This window comes from Seriola lalandi, unplaced genomic scaffold, assembly GCF_002814215.2.
Source record: "Seriola lalandi dorsalis isolate HSWRI2012SDOR001 ecotype SW California unplaced genomic scaffold, Sedor1 jcf7180002054579, whole genome shotgun sequence".
NCBI classification, from domain to species: Eukaryota; Metazoa; Chordata; class Actinopteri; order Carangiformes; family Carangidae; genus Seriola; species Seriola lalandi.
Genome location: NW_019525132.1, coordinates 240,606 through 260,992, shown reverse-complemented (window position 1 = coordinate 260,992; position 20,387 = coordinate 240,606). Strand labels below are relative to the sequence as shown.

The window sequence follows — 20,387 nt, the reverse complement described above, 5'->3', positions numbered from 1 at the left end:
CCCCCCTCTCTTGCTGGACAAGTTATCCAGATTTTTCTTCTTTTCTTTTGCCATCCGTGTGTGTGTGTGTGTGTGTGTGTGTATTTATATATATACGTCTGGAACATTTTGACCTATGTCATGTATTTTATGTGTTGATTATCTGTCACAGGGAAAACAATCCGCTCCTTTTGCACTTGTTGTCACAGTAGTGTTTTGGAATCAGACACACACCTCCAAACACCAATGGATATCAGATGTTGGATCTAGATGTGAAACAATCAGTCAGTTATCAAAAAATAAATTTTAATGCTACTTTGATAATTGATTAATTGTCATGTTATTTCATTTTATTGGCATGTTTGGCTCTGGGAAATTGTGATGGAAATTTCTTTGCTATATTCTGACATTTTATTGACCAAATGATTAATTGAGAAAAAAATCGGCAGACTCAATGATAATGAAATATTTGTTAGGTGCAGACCTACTGGGATCTGTCTCTGATTTTTAAAAAATACTTATGTAACTTAATAACAGTTTTTCTCCTGTTTCAACAATCATTGTCTACAGTCATTGCTAAGATTTGTACTGACCTCATCTACTAGAAATTCAAACCAGCAACATTCACAGCCCTACTCATCTTACCCTCAGGCAGTTGCTACTGTACTTTGAGGAATCTGACAAGAGAAAAGAAAAGCACCAGTGTCTTATTCAGTGTCTCTTTGGCCTGACCCATCTTATACTTCATTGTATGGATATTTTAGGCAGTAATTGTGTCGACCTGGGTTTGGAAACGGCATGATCATTGCTCATTGTTGCCATTGTTCCAAAGACAGAAAGTTGGACATCTTTTATACTGAACCACATTCAGGTGTAAAATAGGGTGTAGGCACAATGAAAGTTTTTGTTACAGTTAATGTGTGTGTGTGCACTTTTGCCTTTGTGTGTTTTGTACAGTGTGTGGATTTTTTGCAAGTGTGTGTGCACATGGATCCTTAAAGATGTGTGTGTCTGTGTGTGTGGACAAAGCCTGGCTATTGTAGTAGTCTTTGTAAAGCTAATTGTAGCCAGATGTACTTTGCGATTAATTATAGTGTTTCCTTTCAGAGGCGACAGAGCTGTACATTATTGTAATTATCTTGCTTCTCTCCTTATAAGAAAGTCTGCCAACCATTACACCAAAGCAGAGGCAGGTGAAATAACAAAGGCACTTGTTTCTTAAGTTTTGAGTCCAAAATTGGTCACAGTTTGAACTCTGGTGAACCCGATTGAAAAAAGTGGTTAGAACAGTTTGCATTAAGGTAACTTTGAAGCCTGTAGTCAGAAGGTGAAATGTTATGTGTGTTTACATGTCCACTCCTGGATACTGTGTGTCTCAAAACAATATGCAACATGAATAAAGAACAAATTCTAAGATGAGCTCAGTGAATTCACAAACTTCACTTAATTCTTAAATCTAGGCTACTTAAAAAAGCAGATGACTGTTTGAGGGGAGTGGGTCTGGAGGCCTGGTGGAGGAAACCAGGAGTCCTATAATGAGGACAAACCTTTGTAACTTAAAAAAAGAAGTTAATTTTGTGCCTTTCATGTTTTAAACGAGTGATTTTGGCCATCACTTTATGAATAAACTTTTTAACTTCTTCCTTTATGAAAGTGTCTTTGTTAAAAGTTTTAATCTGGGCCCGTGGTTATCAGGGTATAATAGCTTGCTCGGGAAAAGGTTGTTACATTGTGTGTGAATTAGTGTAGTAGTCTCATCAGTGAGGCCTCATTGTCATTATTACACTTATCTTTCCTGAGAATGAGACTCATTACAAAGTTATATAATTCTGCTTTTGTGTCAATTGACAGTTCATTATCTGTGCTTTCTTCCCTCCCACCTCCTCTCACATAAGCCCCCACCCCCCCATCTCCAGTCCTCTCCTCCTCAAATCACATCTTCCAACATGTCCTCTCTTACCTCCCCTATCCCTACTTCTGATCAGCCATTAACATCTGTCACCCTCCTATGTTCCTCTCATCTTCCTCTCCTCATCTCTTCTTCTGCTATACTCCCATCTGTCCTCCTCCCTCCTATTTATACTTTCCTAACATATTTCCCCATTTCCCTCACTTTCATCCTCTCCTCCTGCTGGTCTTGAACCTCACTTCACTCATTTCCTGTCTCTACTACACCATTTGCTCCCCTCTTCTCTTACTTATTCATTCACAGAACACCTTTCCAAGGTTTTGGATAAAATTTCAATCCAGCAAAAGAAAATCTAAACTGGGGTGACTGGCTTTTCATCCAGCAGCAGCACCATCTCCAGTGTCTCAAACACTGGTTGAGAATTTACTTGTGTTGGTGGTGCTTGCAGAGACTCATGCAGTTTAGAGTGTAACCAAGGTTATTTTCTTCAGCTACAATTTACAGATGACCCCTAAACGCCTCACATATAAGCTATTGGTAGATGCCAGCTAACTTGCTGCGCACAGAAGCCTGTAGTTTCCACTCAGTTACTGCAGTGCATGCTCCTGGGCGGGCTTCCCAAGTAAGCCTATGTACGGGAAACGCAGATATCTCTTGGTCTGTGCAATGTGCTTGTGATGTAGTGATTTTTCTTGACAAAGGCAGTGTGTGTTTAGTTGATGTAAGCGTTAGTCTGACTCAGACCTTGTGACATTGACATCTGTCTCTCAGTGAGGGTATACTGAGACACACAGGCACCTCTGCAGTAACCCTACACGGTGTGTATGTGTGTGTGTGTGTTTGTGTACATGATGTTCTCACAGTTATTGCATCATTGTGTCATATAATCTGACCTCCATTTCTGCCTCCCTTGTCTTTTCTCCTCTCCTCTTTTCTCCTCCCTGTCTCCATCTAAATCTGCTGTAGCTTGCACAGTTGAACTTTAGCTGTCAACAAAACTGTTATCTTGTCTAGTTTGCTGTGAAATGTCATTATTCAAATGAGTATTGCTTTGCCTGTTGGGGTGAGAAAGAGTAATTGCTGTATGGAACATTTCTGCATTGTGTGACATCCTAACAGGAAAGACTTCAGAGGACAAATATGCCCATTTCCTCTTCGTCTAACCTCACTTCCGTCCTCACTTTTGCTCTCACCCCTCCTCCTCACTTCCCACCCTCGTTTTGTCGGTCACGTGTGTGCTCAGTGTCTGCATCTGTATATGCTACATAATTATTTGTACATTTATTGTGTCGTGTTAAGAGGAAAGCGAAATCATTCTGTCATCCATTTCTCTATGCTCTTTTCTGCTTGTGTGCATATTGGAGTATACCCATACCACCATTTGTAATGTTAGAGATGATTTCTAACATTTCTCAGTTTAACATGTCTGCTTCAAATCAAATGTGTGCGCATGTGTGTCTGAGAGAGCGCGATGGAGAAAAGTACAAGAAAAACTAGGCTAATGTCTTGTAACAGTGTGCGCTTTGGCAGTAATGGGCTCTCATCTGGAACAAATTAACCCCAAAACCTGCATGTAACAAAACCACAGACAGACCCACAGAGAAACACACACAAACATGCACACGGCATAAATGCACACCAACACACACACACACACATGTCCGTTTGGCTGCTGGATGTTTCTGGAGCCCATCCAGTTGTGTGTCACAGATTACTTCGGTCTCTGGTGTGCGGCTCTGTTGGTAGCCTGTATCTGTTTAACTTCTCTGGTTACCCTGTCAGAGCTGGAGCCTAAATCAGTTCCTCTCCCTTGTCTCAACTAACCAGCTGCAGAAGAAATATAGGCCACTGAGAGGGAAGGGAAAAGGGTAGGGACATAGACTGGAAGACAGAAGGGGGCATGGAGTTATGAGGGGGAAAAAGAGGGAGGAAAAACGCTTCGTGATTTTGATGTTTTGAAGTTTGATGTTTTGACTTTTGTTTTTCACCCTCTCTTTCAATTCACCTCCTTTTCCACTCATTTCTAGCTGTCCCTCTGTCTCGCTCCCTCTCTCCACTCTCCTTTTCTCTTGACATAAACTAATCCCCCTTTTATGCTTGTTGTATAGATGTGAGGTGTGTCTTTGTGTATTTACGCGCATGTGCATGTTGGTCTGCAGAGTTTGTGTATTCATTTTCATACATTTGTGCATGCGCATCCATGTCTGTGTCTTCATGGTTGCTGTTGAATCTGTTGACAACCTCGGGGGAGGAGTTAGAAACGAGACCACAGCACAAGCATGAGCACACGAACACTGACATGCATCACTGACATAGTGTGTAGTATTCTTAGAGTCAGTATTTGTTTGTGCCAAAGCTACACTGTGTACATGTAAACACACAGTTGGTTACTGTCACTAATGTGGTTTTGAGGCTGACAAAGCATAAATATTTAGGGCTTCAGATATTCAAACCACTGTCTTAATTGCTTACTTCTCTCCTCTGTCTGTGACCTAAAAATCTCAGTTCTATGTTAAAACTACAAATGATGCATGTTACTGGGTAAAAAATTGATTGAGACAATTTAGACTGGCGACCTTTCTTGTCTCCATGATCATCGATCAAAATAAAAGTTGCACAAAATTACGTTTTTTAAGTATGAACAAAGTTATGTCTACAATAATTGCCACCTATTGGTATTTTGTGTATTGTAACATGTACATGTTGAGTGCATATTTTAATTTTAATAAAATAGTTTGAAGCTTGTTCATATGCAGACAAGATCCCAAAAAAATGGGGACACAGTCATCAAATCATTGCTTCATAGACAAGTGGTTGAAATGCCTATTATGGCTTTATTAACTTCCTGCTATCAGCTTTCTAACAGGAGAAAAGATGAGTGGACAGAGCACTGTCATAAAAATCATGTTGAAGCTTTTCCCACACTGTCAGTGTAACTTCTGTGCTTCATTACAGCATCCATGTTGTTTGCAGCACTACATCAGACACACAGAGTTGCTGCTACGTGATTGGCTGCCTATAGCTGTTGTTGCTCTTTAAAATGAATCCTGAGAAGTGCTAAAGTTCAGATTGGGCGTTAATAGTGGAGGCCTACATTTAATGGAGTGTAAAGGGATAGTCCTCCCAGATTATGTAATCGTTTTATCTGGGACAGCCCTCGTCCTCTCTCTAGCCTTGGCCCTATCCCTCTGTTAGATCATCAGTTACTGTAACAGTGTCAGGACCTCGCTATAAGACGTCATTTACACCCTGTGGAATCCAGGGGGACTTGCTCATAAGTACACAGAAACACACACCACATAGCAACACGCACAGTGTTTCTTGGTAATGAGCCCCTGCCAGTAGTATCTGTTGGTATTTTAGTTGGCTTTAGCAGGGATTTTATCCATGATCCTCCTACAGCATATGGGATGTTTCTTTTTGCTTCAGACCATAAAGACTTGCTCAGTAGTCTCTCATTAGACATGTTACTCATTCAGACACATGGAGAATGGATCATGCCCGTCACATATCAGTATCTCCAGGATCTGTTTGTTTATGAAGTGTTAATAGAGAGGCAGGTGGACGTACGCTATATTAAGGCTGCAACCTTTTGCATCAAAGATACACACACACACACACACACACACACACACACACACACACACACACACACACACACACACACACACAGTCATAGGAAAAACATGTATACACTTAAAAAGTCTGAAGCTCACATATACTCTTGCACACAGAAGCATTACTGCTTTACACATATTAACTCAAACACATGACTTACACGTTGTAGCAGCACGGTGTGGCCTTCTCTGAAAAAAGGGTCAAATCCTTACAAGTTCAAAGAGCTTTTGGTCCCTTCAAGGCAGACAGGATTGCTGATATATGACAGTCATTAGGTCCGAATGTCTCATGTTTCAAATTAATCTTTGTGATAGTTCAAAGAGCATTTTACTGCCAAATCAATCAAACAAGACAAGCAAAAATTTACATGAAGCAGTTTTACATTTACTTGTTTTTTTAGTATCAATGTTTTAAGAAAACAAACTTTACTTAATATTTTTTCTAGGGATGAGGAATAAGAAGTTTTTTCTTTTTTTAATTTTAGCGATATCCTGTGCCTCCATTCTCCCTTTTTCTCACATATACAAAAACTTTGTGTCTATTTCTGTCCTACATAAACAGATTATAACTGTTAACTACTTATAAATATCTCATGTCATCACAACGAATCCCCTGAACTCTGATTTCAGACTCCTCCAAACCTTCGGTTTAAGATTACCCCTGATAATCTTCCGGTTATATTAATGTAATAATGAAGCTGACGCAAGAAATAAAAAGCCCTCTGATGCAAAACTGTATAAAACCTTGGATTCCTATTTTCTTCACGTGATTTAATTGGATCTTTGTTTCCTGTATGAGTGACAAAGGAGGCCATTGTTTGTTGCTAATCATTTCAATCAAAACCACAATCAATGAATGAATAGAGCTTTATTAGAGCCCTGGATATTGGCACAGATTTTCTCAGCTGATTCAGGATTTGGGTATTACATTGGTATTAGATTATTGTTTTAAGAATAAGATAAAATGTTCAGTATCTTAAAGGTCAGAGGTTCGTAGATATGTTTTAACCAAAGCACTGAATCCTAACAGCTCTGAGTTTTATAAGGTGATATAAATGTTAAAGTTTTTTCTTCAGCTGTCTCTGAACTTCGGAAAGCCTGGTGTGTCACCATATTTTTCTCATTAGCTCCAAATTTGGGGTTATTCCAGGTGTAATGTGATTCTTTGTGCACGGTGTGCTGTTCTGTTAAGGATTATACTTTAGAAGGGAACAACTTTACACCAGAAGTTCCACTCATTATCCTCAGATTTCCTCTCATTACCCTTGGATCAAGATGACTGGATCAAGTGGCTGAACTGTGGGGTGTGATGTGGGAGGGAGGCCATTTTTTAAATGCAACCTGTTTGTATTTTGGGGCCATCCCATGAATGGAAAAGAGGAAAGAAGTGAGTAAAGGATAGGACACGAGAGGAGAGGAGTGAGAAAGAAAGAAAGAAAGAAAGAAAGAAAGAAAGAAAGAAAGAAAGAAAGAAAGAAAGAAAAGGAGGAGGAGAGAGGAGCGGTGAGGAGACGGGGAAGCGGAGGGGAGATGAGGCGTGACCAGCAGAGCAGAGGGTGATGGCTGCACTGGCACATGGTGCATCTGTTGGTGGTCGACGGGGATGCTGTGTGTGTGTGTGTGTGTGTGTGTGTGTGTGTGTGTGTGTGTGTGTGTGTGTGTGTGTGTGTGTGTGAAGACACAAGCGCAGAGAGATGAGACAATAGGGTGCACAGTGAGTGGCAGGCAGAGCTGGCACCTATTGTTAACACAAGAGTTCACAGCATGTGTGCACACACACACACACACACAAGGCTTGTTATTGAACCCATCCTGATGAATGGGTTTGTTTGTGTGATTTTTTTACAGACAAACTACAAAGAAGCGATCAGTATGTCCCTCCTATAGAAGATACCTGATCATACTTTGTGGAACACACAGTTCCTTTCACTGTTCACAAAAAGAAAACCAGAACATGTTAAATCACACAATTAACACATCAACAATCACCATATTTCCAAAGAACAAAGAAGGAAAACCATAATGTTTGGATCTCACCACATTTCCTGCAGATACGATTGATTTTCAGCCACAACTAGGTCAAACTACAGCTCACACACATGTGCACACACATGGCCCTGGTTACTGCAATATGTAGAGTGGTGACTGATGGGAAACCAAAAACCACCTAAAAAGGAGGGAAGAAGGAGGGAGGGTGGGTGGTGATGGAGAAACAAAGGCGGAGTGAGGCAGTCAGACAGAGTAGAAAGAAGGAGAGGGCAAAAAGAAAAAGGAGTGGACTCTCATCTTGGTGTTGCCATTTGTTTCCCTGTTTAAATGATGAGATCAGTCTCTATCGCTTTGTCTCCCATTACTGGAACTTATTCATTCACCTTTCAATCATCCTTATTCATAACAGATGCTCTCTCTCTCTCTCTCTCTCTCTCTCTCTCTCTCTCTCTCTCTCTCTCTCTCTCTCTCTATCTCTATCTCTATCTCTATCTCTATCTCTCTTTCTCATATATATATATATATGCTGTCTAACCATAACAAGCTGTGGTAGAGGTCTTGGAAATTTTCTGGTTTGTGTGTGTAAGTGAAACAAGTACATATGCGTGTCTTTTTGTGTACATGTTTATTAGATGTGTGTGTGTGTGTGTGTGCGCGCTGCAGGGGGTTTGTGGTTCTTTGCAGGAGAGTGTTTCCAGAGTGTGGGGGGTCTGAGAGACACTTTGGCTACATACTAATGGAGCACACCAGGGCTTTTTTTTTCATGCAATTGCACTTGCGCACACACACAAACACACACACTCACTCAACCCTACCATGAGCCCCTATCTACCACCACTGTGGGTCTTTACTGTATATAGAAACAAATCAGCTCACTCACTGAAACGAAAGGCTTAATGTAATAAAGATTTGCAGGTCCTGATTTTTTTCTCTCTATTACAAATCAACATTCTTGGAAATGTGGGTCAGGACTCGAAGGTTGATCAGAGGAAAATCAAATTAGGTCAACAACACATTCTGGAGAAACTGGGATGAAAAGTTTATAGTTCAATTGGGCTCCCAAAAAGGGTTACGTGATGCTGCCAGTTGTTCTGCTGTGTGTTGGAATAATGATTTTAAGGCAAAGCTACAAGGTCATGATTCGTTTCAGGAAATAAAACTGCACTTTTGTTTGCCGTGCAGTAATTCTCAAATCTTCTGCAGCTAGTCCTACTACTACTCTCCCTCTCATACTCCTAATTGTATTCTTCATGTACAACGTTTATTTTAGGGTGCAGCTGCAGACCTTGGCAGAGTCTGTGTGTTTTCAACATGTGGTTTTAAACTAAATCATCTCTAAATGCTTTCAGCAATAAAAGCTTTTCATAAACAGGCTCCAAGAAATGATTTTCATCAGCATCTTTGACCCAAAGCATACTTTGCTACTTGAGGATGGTCTGCACACAGTTTTCTTAACTTGGTTTTCATTGAGGTCACATGCATGCATGTTGCACACTGTAATATTTGACATATTGCCCTGAGGCGCACAGGGTGAATGGTATCACTGAAGTCCGTAGTAATCAGCCGTTTAACATCGCTGTGCACAATTATGTCTTTAATTTCAAGTAATTAGTTTATAATTGTTAGATTATGTGGTAATAATTTTTTAGGAGAATGACAATTTTCTAAATAGAGCACTATGTTTGATGTAGAAAACACAACGCCAACCATACAGAATAATCTGATCCTCTGATTTTCTGTACTCAATGCTTCATCTGTTGATTGCTGCTCTGCAATCAGCCCTACTGTTCTTATTTTGGAGTGCAGGACTGTATATCTGATGAAGTCCCTCTTTGACCTCTGTGTGCATGGTTATGTTTAATGACTTTTAATTTTGTTCATTTAATCAAAAAATATTTCACCACACAGCTGCCATTGTGGGATTAAAGGTTGTGGGGAGAAACTGCTGCAGATATAAAAGTTGATCCAGTTATATTACTGTAGGTCCGACCATATCTATGACAGCTACAGAGAAGCAGGCAAAGGCGTCTGTTTCAGTAGGTAGGATGTTACTCAGTTTTTGAATACACACAACACAAGCATGTGCATGCTGACAGTCCTGTCATCCTGCAGGTGTTTTCCTGAGAAACAGGAACAGGTTTTGAGGAGAATTCCTAGGAAATACCCAGATCTCAGTTCTCACTATTCAACCCTAATAAACACTTGTCTGGTAGGATCGGGACTCTCTCAGTCCCAGGTAACAGGACTTGCTTGAATCTAAAACTTACTTCCTGTTGACACAGTAAAGGTTTCTGATGATTTTGTGAATTCACCCACCAGTGAGTCAGACGGTTTCTTTCCCTTCCTTCAATCATGGGTTTTTTTCTCCCTTCTCTAAAGAAATTAGGTTTCATGTTATGGAAAGCCTGAGAAACGGATCATATGCAATTATTTATCCTATATTTAGACTTCCACTGTCCCCAGGAGAGATTAGGCACTGTGGACAACATCCTGTGAGTTTGGTACCCAGGAACTAGACCATGTCAGTGTGTTTACTGTCTGAATTTTCTGGCACTCGTGGTGTTGTCTTCTGTTGCGACCTCCATCCATCTGGTGCTGGGAGTGCCGCTCACTCTCTGGGGTGCAGCAGACCAGAGCAGATGATCACAGAGTGTTAAAGCACAGTGGGCTGTCCAGACTAGATGAGCTGATCAGAGGGTTTCAGCTTTCAGCCTCTCTGCAGGAAGCTGCATAATGCTTTAACACTGCCAGTTCTGTTTCTGCCCGCCTGTCTGGCTGCCTGTCTGCATGTGGGTGTGTGGATGTGCAGAAATAGGGCAGACAGACTTAGAACTGACTGTCACTTACACATGGATGTATAGGTGGCTGCTTTCAAGTCCTCGGATAGGTGCAAGGGAGATAGTGAGTAAGCAATGCAGGGCTTAGAGTGTGAGAAGTCCTTATGTCGAAAAGAAGTGTGTGTGAGTGTCAGATAAGGAGCTGCAGATTTGAGTGAATAGGCTCGTCTTACTGAGGTGTGAGCCTGTGTGTATGAGAGAGAGAGAGAGGGAGAGAGAGAGAGGGGCTTGGATGGAGAATGAGAGGGTATTTCTGAGTCTGACAAATTCAAGTCTCATGATGTTTTGAAGCTTGGAGCAGAAAAGAAGGGATAAAGAGAGAAAGAAAACAACCACTCAACAAGAAGACTTGGATCAAATTAATGCCTTAAATACCCACATGCTCACAACAGTTGCATTTTTTAGATACACGTCTACCAGATCTACGTTTACTGTATTTGATGAAGAGCATACACTGTGTGTGAGAGAGATGTGTACCCACTTATACTCAGGAATAAAGAAGGAAACATTAATAATGGATTAGGAAGCCCCCCTAGACTTACTGTCTGCTCATGTCTGTGGACACACACACACGCACACACAAGCCCAAACACACTCAGTAAGAGAGCAAGACAGGGGGGAAGAAGTAATCTTCTAGTGTCCTGAGGGAGGTGTCTAACAGTGATATGGGTGGTCAGGGTCTTTTCTAAGTGCTGCTGGGAAATGGAATGTTGGCTTCCAGTCAGTCAGGTGACCTAAGACTATTGTCATGTGACCACCGGGGCACGTGATCATAACAGGGAAAAGAAGAGCAGTGAGGGAGAATAGGAGTAAGGGTTAGTGAGCGCATAGCACATGTGGATGTTTCTGTGTGTCGGTCGCTAATGGGCCATCATCAGTGAAAGGGTTGCTGTAGGATAAAGGGATAAGCTGTTACGGGCCCTAAAAACACACACACACACACACACACACACTCTATGAACACACTCTACGCACATTAATGCACTCAGAAACATGCTGAAGCTTTCACTCTCTCCCTCTCTCTCTCTCTGTCTCTCTCTCTCTCTCTCTCTCTCTCTTTCTGTGTAAGTCATATGATATAGATGAGGCCCCAGGTTATACAATATGACAATATGAGATCATCACCTCAGAGATTGTCCTAATCTCTGAAGCAGCTCACAAGGTTTTCTAATAGCTTTATAACATTTCAAGAGACTCTCTCACTGCGACCAGGCAGTCTTCAGTGCTGAGTTGTTGTCTGTTGGTACGGTGGGTGGGTTACAAATTCAGGGAGTGTAGCTTTAAACCAGTTGAACGATTGATGGCGACCATTTTCTTCCTCGGATGGTTTGCACTAATGCACTGGATGCATTTGTGTGGGTTTTTTTTTAGTGTAATTCATATTCAAATGAAACACTACAATGCTATAAAAAGGGATGGCAGGGATTCACAACAATTTATCTGTACACTTGAAATATGTTAGAATATTGTTTATTTATTGAATGAAACAATGACACAGTTGAATTGGAGCCGAAGTGCTCTTCATTGGACCTCTTTTTAAAACTGGTTGCCATGGTGATAATCCTGATAATGTTGCTGGAGTAGGTGTCTAACCTCTCAACGTCTGATCTTGCATCACCTTAAAAACACTGTTGCTTTGTTAAATGCAACCAAAATTTCTTCATGCTCCATGATCACTCTGTTTCACTTATTTTGTCACCTACACACTTAACCTTTGTGTCGGTGCTGCTGCTCTGTCTGTGTTTGTCTGCAGACCAGGCCGTCTGTTCACTTGCCTGTAATTTCATCCTCTAAAAGGGTCATAGACATTATGAAACGTTCTGGATGTGTGTCATGATTTTCATCTCAAAGCACAAATTTCTGTTTGTTCCAGGTTAATTGGAACATCTCCTCCATATTTGTTTTAATCTGTTGTTTTTTTCATGTCTCGTTCACCCTACTTGTAACTGCAGGCTAGCTGTGAAGACTTTGTATTTGGCATGAACAATTTATTAATTTACATTCACAGAGGAAGTCGTGACCATATTTTGGCGGAGTATTGAGGTTTTGTCCTCTTATTTTATCGTTGTCAGGCAGCTCTGATTTCGTTTATTTTTGGTCCACTGACGTGCTGGATGTGTCAGCTACTGTTAGATACAGAGCTGATGAAGAAACTAGAAACATCAATGTGCAAACACATACAGACAAAAGCCAATAAGCTCATACACACACAAATTTTCATAAATTGCCATAGAATATATTCCTTTAAACTCCAACAGAGGTAATTGTTTACTAAAAGCAAAAAAGTAAAACCCACAATATAATAATAATGAATTATTAGATGTGAAAACGAACACACAATACAAGCTAGACATAAATGAATGCAGGCGTTAATGTAAAAATGCGCACACATGCACACACCAACACTTCTTTACAAGATCCAGCCTGCCCACACTGCCCTTTGCATTGGTGTTTATTGACGTATCAGTGGCAGAGCTGGAATGCCCGTTAAACTGTATGTGTGAGTAGATGTGGCAGACTTCTCTACGAAGTTATTCTTGCACAGGATGGAAGAATGTAGACCGTAACTTTCTTGTCTTTGCCTGTTTTGGTCGAGCTCCCACTGGGTGCCCACGACCACCACTAATAAAGACTCAGTTAAAGTTTGGTGTGAAATTTAAAGCAACAAATATATGGACACAAGTAGTTGGAGCCAGTATCTCAGGTTTTGATGTGTGTGTTCCACTGAACAGTGGTGGTGAGGGCTGGCGAGGGATCGTGTCCTTGCTCATATGGAGGGAGGTGGCATCTGAACCGATAGCAATTTATCAATCCTGGTTAAAGTTTTCACTCGCAAGTGGGCAGAAGCAGCTGGAGGCATCATAGCTGATAAGACTATGATTGATTGTTTTGTGGGACATTTTATAGTCCCAACTATTAATCGATTAATCAAAAAATAATCATCAGATCAACTTTTGTTCCACTAGTAGTTTAACTAATTTTGCTTCACATTTATGAGTCCGCCTTGTACACGTGTTTGTCACCAAGGGCCTCAACAAAATGAAGCAGGTACTGTGCAGATAAAAAGAGGACAGCTGAAAATACAGCCTGAGACTCACGGTAATGGATGTTTGTGGCTGCTTTGAGTTAAGATGAAAAGACAGTCTATCGTTTCATCCCTATCCAAATCCTTCTCTAGAGCTGTGTTTTAATGTAATATGGCAACATTTTCTGACACCTGGTACCTGGTTTCACATTTCACCTGAATTTGTATTTCAATGGCATGTTTAGATGCTGCATCAGTGATAGATATAAGAGATGTTTTGTATCCTGTTGTCAAACCACAGTCAGACTCATGTTTTGTTGGCATTTATTATCTCTCCTCTCCTCCTCTCTCCCTCTGTATTACGTCGTTTTTCTCTCCTTAATTAGCTTTCCTCTCCGCCCCTCAAAACCTCTTCCTGCTTGACTTGATTATAATCACACTCACTGTAATCATGTTCTACTATTAACACAACATGTTTCGTTTGGGTAAATACTTCTTCCATCCAGTTTTCAGATGAGCAACATTTCCTTAGTGTTGTGGATGTATGACTAATTTTCTCCCTCTGTCCTGTGTCTAGGATCGTAAGCTGTCCAAGTCTGAGCGACAGCGCTTCAAAGAAGAGGCCGGGATGTTAAAGGGTCTCCAGCATCCTAACATTGTACGCTTCTACGACTCGTGGGAGGGACCATGCAAAGGAAAGAAATGTATTGTTCTGGTCACTGAGCTCATGACATCTGGCACGCTCAAAACGTGAGTACATTAGAGATGACATGAATTTTCCGAGGGGGAAGAAATGTAGCAAACAAAGTGTGGTGTCTTTTCCTTAGTTTCTACCACTTTTACTTCAGCTACTGGATATAATTACATAGTATGACCACACAGATGAGATGAATAAACAGAACGCTATACAGGATGTGACTGGAAGGTGTCACTGCAAACAAAAGATGCTGCGAACAATTGACAAAATTAGCACAATAACAGGATCTGGCTAATAATGATGCTTTCAACTGATTCAAGAAAAAAGAGCTGTTCAAGCTCAACTTGAAAACAAAACAATTATCTGACCACATCTGCGGTGTTGTTGGTGTTTGAGCACAGCACACACACAGTCAATTACACATCACCTATTTCTTCCTTTGCTTTTGAAGAGCACTGTCATTACAGATGATGACTCACCTGAAGTTTTTTTATTTAAAAATGTAAAAATTAAACACATAGGCCTGCACTCTCTTCTCTGTCTTCAAATGGTCTTTCAGAGCAGTGACATGAGCACCACATCCCAGCATGATGTCTGTGCCAAGTGCAGCTGTTAGTGGGTCATCTAGTCTTGCATGACTTATTACCGTATGTGTCTATGTGTGTTCTGTACAGTATTTATGGACTGAGTGCCTGTCTACGTGACTTTAGAGTGAAATGATGTCACTGCACAATCACTCTGTACTGTAGCATCAGTTCACCTCCCAGTGTTTAGTATATTTTCATTTGATCTCAGCGTCAAATACAGAGAATAAGTTGGTAAAGCTCAGGAATCATGGGTAGACTCCTCTCTATGTGTGTTACAAACTGTACATCTGTGGTTTGCATGTCAATAACAGGGGCGTCTGTCAGTCTCTCTCATCACTTTGCCCCCCTCTGCTGAACTCACTGTGGAGAATTAATGTGTCTGTGACGGTCATTGTCCATGCCATGACCGCATGCCAGTCTCTCTGCTGTAGAGAATAGATGTGCGACTGTGAATGCGAAAGTGATTGTTGAGCTCCTGAAACAATAAAAGCTTAAATGTGGGGCGAGTGGCACACGGCGTGCCCCATGCAGTGCATCGTGGGACACTGGCCCACCTGCCAGCTGCTGCTTCTGCTGCAGATTCCTCTCATTCCTGACAGAGAAACAGACAGAGGGAGGAACCAAATGAGGCATGTGTGGAGGGATGACCGGACTCATATTTACAGTTAGTTGCAATCAGAGAGGCAGAAAGAGGGAGACAGGAAAAGGCAGAGACAGATAGATACACACATAGACAAATAGATAACTAGAGATCCAGTTTAAAGGCAGCCAGGCAGAGTGCCTGACAAACTAATGAACTACCTGTGACCGCAGACTGAGAGAATTAATCCAGCAGCACAGTACTACCAAGGACAGTAGCTCCCTCCAGTGGAAGAGTGAAAAAGCTTCATGAATTTGTTAAGAAATGGAGAAACTGTGCAGACGCTCTCAAACAAATATCTATCCAGCAAGTTGAAGAGTAAAATGAAGTGAGGTTAACAAACCTTTTCCAGCACACTACTGCAATCTCAAACATTTTCGTTTTAACAATTTAAAATTGAGCATAGGATTTAGTTTTAGTTTAGACAGGTTTTTTTTTTTTAACATGATAGAATTTAATATTCAGATGAAAATAAGCAGACAAAGAATCCAAAAGCTAAAGGAAAGCCAGACAAGTGCTCCTGGACTGCAAGTGTGACAACGTTTGAATATTATTTGGATGATAAATCAAAAATGAATGGATTCATTGTATTGCTCAATAGCTCAAGGGAGAATTTGGTCTATAAAATCCATAAAAATGTATATAAAATAACATAAACGGTTCCAGGGGCCTAAGATAGTGTCTTATAATGTGCTGTTTTGTCCAACCAGCAGTCTGTAACCCAAAACTATTCAATTTAAAATCATAGAAGACTAAGAAAACCAGCAATTATTCACTTTTAAAGCCAGTTTCAGTTGTTTTTGACAGACAAGATAACTTTCTGTTAACGCTTTCACCTCAACAAAATAAATGTATGTAAGTTTGTTTGGTGCATGCATGTACATATATGAACAGATTCAAGGCTGCAGAGCGATTTGGCCATCAGCCAGATGAAGACTCAGAAAGGAGCGGATCCCTTGTGCAGTGAAGTGGTGGAAAAAGTATGAGAGATGACAAGAGGGAGGACTGATAGGGAAGGAGGGAGATGGTGAGGATGGAAATACTGGCCAGCGTGGGTTCAAAGTATTAGAGACCCCTTATCTGTGTGTGTCCTTGGGTGTGTGTTTGTGTGTGTGAAACAGAGAAAGAGGCAGAAAGGTGTGTGTGTGTGTGTGTGTGTGTGTGTGTGTGTGTGTGTGTGTGTGTGTGTGTGTGTGTGTGTGTACTGCTGCTGTGGCATTTGTATGTCTGTGTGTTCATGCTTCTGTGTGTATGAATGCTCATCCGCTCATGCGTCTATGTACTGTTCACGTACTGCATACATGTATATCTGCATACATATACATTCTCAAAGTGCAAATCCATATCTATGTATTAAGGTATGTGTGTTGAAAAGAGCACAGTCGAGTGATTGTGTGTAGATGTTTTGTGCAGTGTCACTCAAACATCGCATGCCACAGGGTTTAACTTGTCTGTCAGCACTGTTCTGACTTCAGAGAGTGGGAGACAGAACGCAGAGGAGAGAGGCGAGGTAGAAGAGTACGGGTAGGTAAAGGGGAGGAAGGTACAGAAGGAGGAAGAAGAGTGTTCTGTTTCTTAAGGGGTATGTGAGAAGAAGAAATAAATGCGAGAAATGCAGTGTGATGGAATTGGGGCTGGGTGTGAGGAAGAGGGATAGCTGTAAAAAGGTTTTAGTGTAAACACTCAAGTTTTGCAGATGTGGATTTTTCTAAAAAAAATTGCCCAAAAGATTATTTTCTGTCTGTTAACTTGTTCCATGCCCTGAAGGCAAACTCCTTGTGAAAATATGTGAATCTGTCCAGATATTTTGCTGTTATAAATTCCTCCGTATAACTTTTTTAAGACGGAGAGAAATGGTGGCCTATATAAGAAACAAACTCATCATTGAAAGTCAGAGGAGACACTTCACTGTATAATTGAGGAAGTGAAAAAATGAAGGAGTTTTATTGTTATGAATATTTAATTGCTGTGCGTTAGGTTTCCGTCTTCTCTTATTTTGGAACTGAACAATAGGAGAACAAATTTCTTGGTATGCTCTACTAGTATTAACAATGCAGGGCACTGCTGCATTCAAATTATATATGGCAACACCTAGCTATATCACCTTTTTAACTGTACCTGGTGGAGACTATGTAGCATGACTGATAATCCTGTATAGCTACTTCATCCTAGAGCAGAAGAGAGGACACAATTCACATTGTTTATTTAGATCCCTCCAGTCAGCAGAGATGCCGCCTGACTTGCATTTAGTCTCCTCTGTATCTGAGGGTGCGTTTGATGCTGCTGCGGCATCCAATGAGAAATCACCTCTCAAGGCTTTCCGTGGGCATTGGGCTAATGATGGTTGTGGAAGCATCATATGCATTACTTCATCATATTTTATAAATTGATCATATGGCTTGAGTGAAAAGAAATTATCTTCAAAGTCACATCTAAGTATGGCTGTTATTAATTGTATTGTTGTAAGAACTGTAGTATTTCCCAGTAAAATTAAATGGAGTATAAGTATACTGTAGTACCTTAGAATGATGAGGTACAGCATCTGATTAAATGAACACAGTCTACTCTGGTAGCAAGACCCTGGGCAGATTCAGTCCAAGCTAAGTTTAAAGCTTGGTGATAGAATTAAATGCAGTAAATAGAACAAGGACAAGAGTATTTTGAGCTCTAGGAACCAAAGTGCTTTACTGAATAACAACAATTAACTCAAATCAAATTGCTCTTGCCAGTCTGATGCAGTGTAACTTACACGGACCTGCAGAGTTAAGCAAATCAAAAAGATGATGAGGAGCACACCTTACTTACCACATCTCACTGTGTCTGTTTGGCACTCTACTTGGATTGCACTAAAGAGTATAATATAAAAAAAATAAATGTGTAAAGACAATAGACAACTATTTAGAAATTCTAACCCCTAAACCTCTAGAGAATTAGTCAAAAATAAAATAAAATAAGTAATAATGTAAAGAAAAAAAAGGTATGCAACTAATGTTTACCAAAAGATGAATGGACATTTGCACTGTTATGTGTCCCACTTTGACACCACATTAAAAAATCTTTGATGATGTTCATTAGGAGATCAAAAGCTAAAAATGTGACATGTACATGAGCTTGAAAAGGTTATAATTTGCTTTATGTAATGTAAAAATAGTGACTAAAAGACATGGTTAAAATAGTTAAATGCCGGTTCATGTATTAAGTCTGTGTCACTCTTGATGTTTTCAGGTGGTATTTATGTCCAGATTAAAATAGATGTCTCTTTTAGATAAATAAAATGCATCTAAATTATTTACCACACAGACACCAGAATGTCTGTCAATGACTGACTGTCTTTTTTGTGTAGATTCATGTCTTTGTGAGAATTTATGATATATCCATGTTTCCACTGCGTCTATATCTTATCTGACTATGGTCTGCCGCCGGATGTCTTGCTCTGGTGGGATTTCAGTGTCCTGCAATAAAATTACCGTAGAATTCAAACAGTTTAAACTGTCATCACAGTAAAGCTAAAACTCAATTCAATGATGTTACACCTTTTATAATATTTGCTGGTCTGCTTGTTTGGAGCATCTCTCAAAGAAGACAGTTATTATGTCAGGACAGAGGCCACTTGAACAGAACACACAGCTGTTGATTGGCCGTTACAGGGTTGGAACTGCCGCTCTCTCTAAGTTTTTGTTGAGTGACATGCTCTCCTCTGTCTGATGTCTTTGTCCTGCAGCTACCTGAAGCGTTTCAAGGTGATGAAAATTAAAGTTCTGCGTTCGTGGTGCAGACAGATCCTCAAAGGCCTTCACTTCCTGCACACCCGAGCTCCACCCATCATCCACAGAGACCTGAAATGCGACAACATCTTTATCACGGGGCCCACGGGCTCCGTGAAGATAGGGGACCTGGGGTTAGCCACATTAAAGAGGGCCTCCTTTGCCAAGAGTGTCATAGGTAAGAAGACGCATGTGCCCAGTGAAAACACAAATTCCTAACCTCTTGCATGCAGACATACCAGATGTAAAGTTTTAGGTTCTGTACACACCCCACACACCTACTGTAGATTAACTTTGCTGCTTCTAAAGGTTTGGTTGTTAAAGCATGCAGGTATTTGTAACACACACCAGTTAGTCTGCTGGTAAGAAAGGATTAAGCTGTCTGGAGATGTGACGGCTACATACACACACACCAAAGATACGCCACACACACCAAAGATACGCCACACACACACACACACACACACACACACACACACACACACACCCTGCATATGATACACAAGTGAAAGTGTCTGTTCTGCTCCATGTAATAACTTGGCTGCCTTTCAGTATTCCAGTTGACCACAGGTATTCTGGTATTCTGGTTCACACATTTTCTTCACACACAGTACATGAATGCACATACTCTCATGCACTTTGGGCAAGAATGAGATGCTTAGTAAATCTCACAGCTGCTTTGTAGTAATTAGGTAAACCTCAAGTATGAAGACATCCACACTCAACAAACATTACTAGGCTACTATGTAGTACCTATATGGTGTGTTTGTAGCTTGTTTACTTAAATCTCATGGTGTGGAAGTATTGTGCCGTATGGCTGGTTAGCAAGAAAATACATGTAATGGAACCATCAGAATCTAAACAAGTATACAAATATTTGTTTTTATTCAGGACAGATTATATTCTATCTATGTTACTGCAAGTTGTAGAGACATTCCCACATGTGGAAACACTTAAAACAGCCAATTTAACACTTCATTTAACTCTCTCCATAGCAATGATGATCTATAGTTTGTGTTTCTTAGAGGGAAAAATAAAATAAAGAAATTCCTAATTACAGGACCTTAGATGTGCAGTATGGTGACTGAGTGATCAAAGTTATCAGTAGAATGCGAAATATCATTGTTTTTCCTCTCCTCTCCTTTTCATCAGGTACCCCAGAGTTTATGGCTCCAGAGATGTATGAAGAGAAATATGATGAATCTGTAGACGTCTATGCCTTCGGGATGTGTATGCTGGAGATGGCTACCTCAGAGTACCCCTACTCTGAATGTCAAAATGCTGCCCAGATCTACAGGCGGGTTACTAGTGTAAGTCTGACTCACCTGTGCAGTGCCTGTATG

General features: G+C 40.6%; 1 protein-coding gene across 6 annotated transcripts in view; it reads left to right on the top strand.

The window, feature by feature from the left end:
- Positions 1-20,387, top strand: part of wnk1b (WNK lysine deficient protein kinase 1b) — a 90,347-nt gene that overhangs the window by 25,557 nt on the left and 44,403 nt on the right. For all 6 annotated transcript variants that reach the window (XM_087177042.1, XM_087177045.1, XM_087177043.1 and 3 more), the window contains exons 3-5: positions 13,934-14,106; positions 19,002-19,222; positions 20,197-20,354. In XM_087177042.1, the coding sequence (XP_087033168.1) occupies positions 13,934-14,106; positions 19,002-19,222; positions 20,197-20,354 (552 nt within the window). The remainder of the gene's footprint in view (positions 1-13,933; positions 14,107-19,001; positions 19,223-20,196; positions 20,355-20,387) is intronic.